This window comes from Triticum urartu, unplaced genomic scaffold, assembly GCF_003073215.2.
Source record: "Triticum urartu cultivar G1812 unplaced genomic scaffold, Tu2.1 TuUngrouped_contig_6787, whole genome shotgun sequence".
Classification (NCBI taxonomy): domain Eukaryota; kingdom Viridiplantae; phylum Streptophyta; class Magnoliopsida; order Poales; family Poaceae; genus Triticum; species Triticum urartu.
The window spans coordinates 1-937 of record NW_024117576.1 but is presented as its reverse complement, the minus strand read 5'-3'; the positions used below and the strand labels follow the sequence as shown (position 1 = coordinate 937).

The 937-nt window shown below is 53.7% G+C and overlaps 1 protein-coding gene across 1 annotated transcript; it reads right to left on the bottom strand.

The window, feature by feature from the left end:
* Positions 1-392: 392 nt before the first annotated feature.
* On the bottom strand, positions 393-908 carry LOC125531088 (histone H3.3-like; the record flags this gene model as incomplete). Its single annotated transcript, XM_048695495.1, has 1 exon — positions 393-908. A coding segment is annotated over one exon (339 nt), but the record flags the coding sequence as incomplete, so codon positions are not given.
* Between the last annotated feature and the right edge of the window lie 29 nt (positions 909-937).

Genomic DNA, 937 nt, shown 5'->3' with positions numbered 1-937 from the left:
GCGGTTACACTTAGAACCGCCAGAATTTCATAGCTTCCATGGATTTTTTCGACAAAGAGCTTCCATGGATACACACCAAAAAGAGTACAGATCCCTACACTTGTTTATGGGACAACCTCCGGCAACAAATAGCTAAAGAGGCAGTTATCCAATCCACTATGTTCCTTTCCACACAACAATTGAGAGTAAAGATTAGAAGGGAAAAAAAGGAATTGACAGAGCAAGGACATTAGGAAACAGGACTCGAATTATACAAGGTGAGCAGTTTCAGATTGAACTGAACTGGGGCATATGAGCGTCATGTTCATCAAATTCAGTGGCACCTTTAGCAGCAAATGCTGCCAAAACGTTGAGGGCTAAATCCATCGATAAACCAGACGAACAAGCAGGCATGTTGAAATCAGATTGCTAACTTCTCATTGATGATGATAACAAGATGGTACCATCACATACACCACACCATAACGCAACCATGAAGGAACCTTACTACCACAGACACGGGCTGATAAGAAACTAACACATCTCTACACCTCGAGAACAGATCAGACACTAGGATTCTAGGAAGCATACTAGGCCCTCTCGCCACGGATGCGGCGGGCGAGCTGGATGTCCTTGGGCATGATGGTGACGCGCTTGGCGTGGATGGCGCAGAGGTTGGTGTCCTCGAAGAGCCCGACGAGGTAGGCCTCGGCGGCCTCCTGCAGCGCGGAGACGGCGGAGCTCTGGAAGCGGAGGTCGGTCTTGAAGTCCTGCGCGATCTCCCGGACGAGGCGCTGGAAGGGCAGCTTGCGGATGAGCAGCTCCGTGCTCTTCTGGTACTTGCGGATCTCCCGGAGCGCCACGGTGCCCGGGCGGAAGCGGTGCGGCTTCTTCACGCCGCCGGGGGCCGGGGGCGGCCTGCGCGCCCGCCACGTGGGCCGCGTGGTTCCGCGCGCCC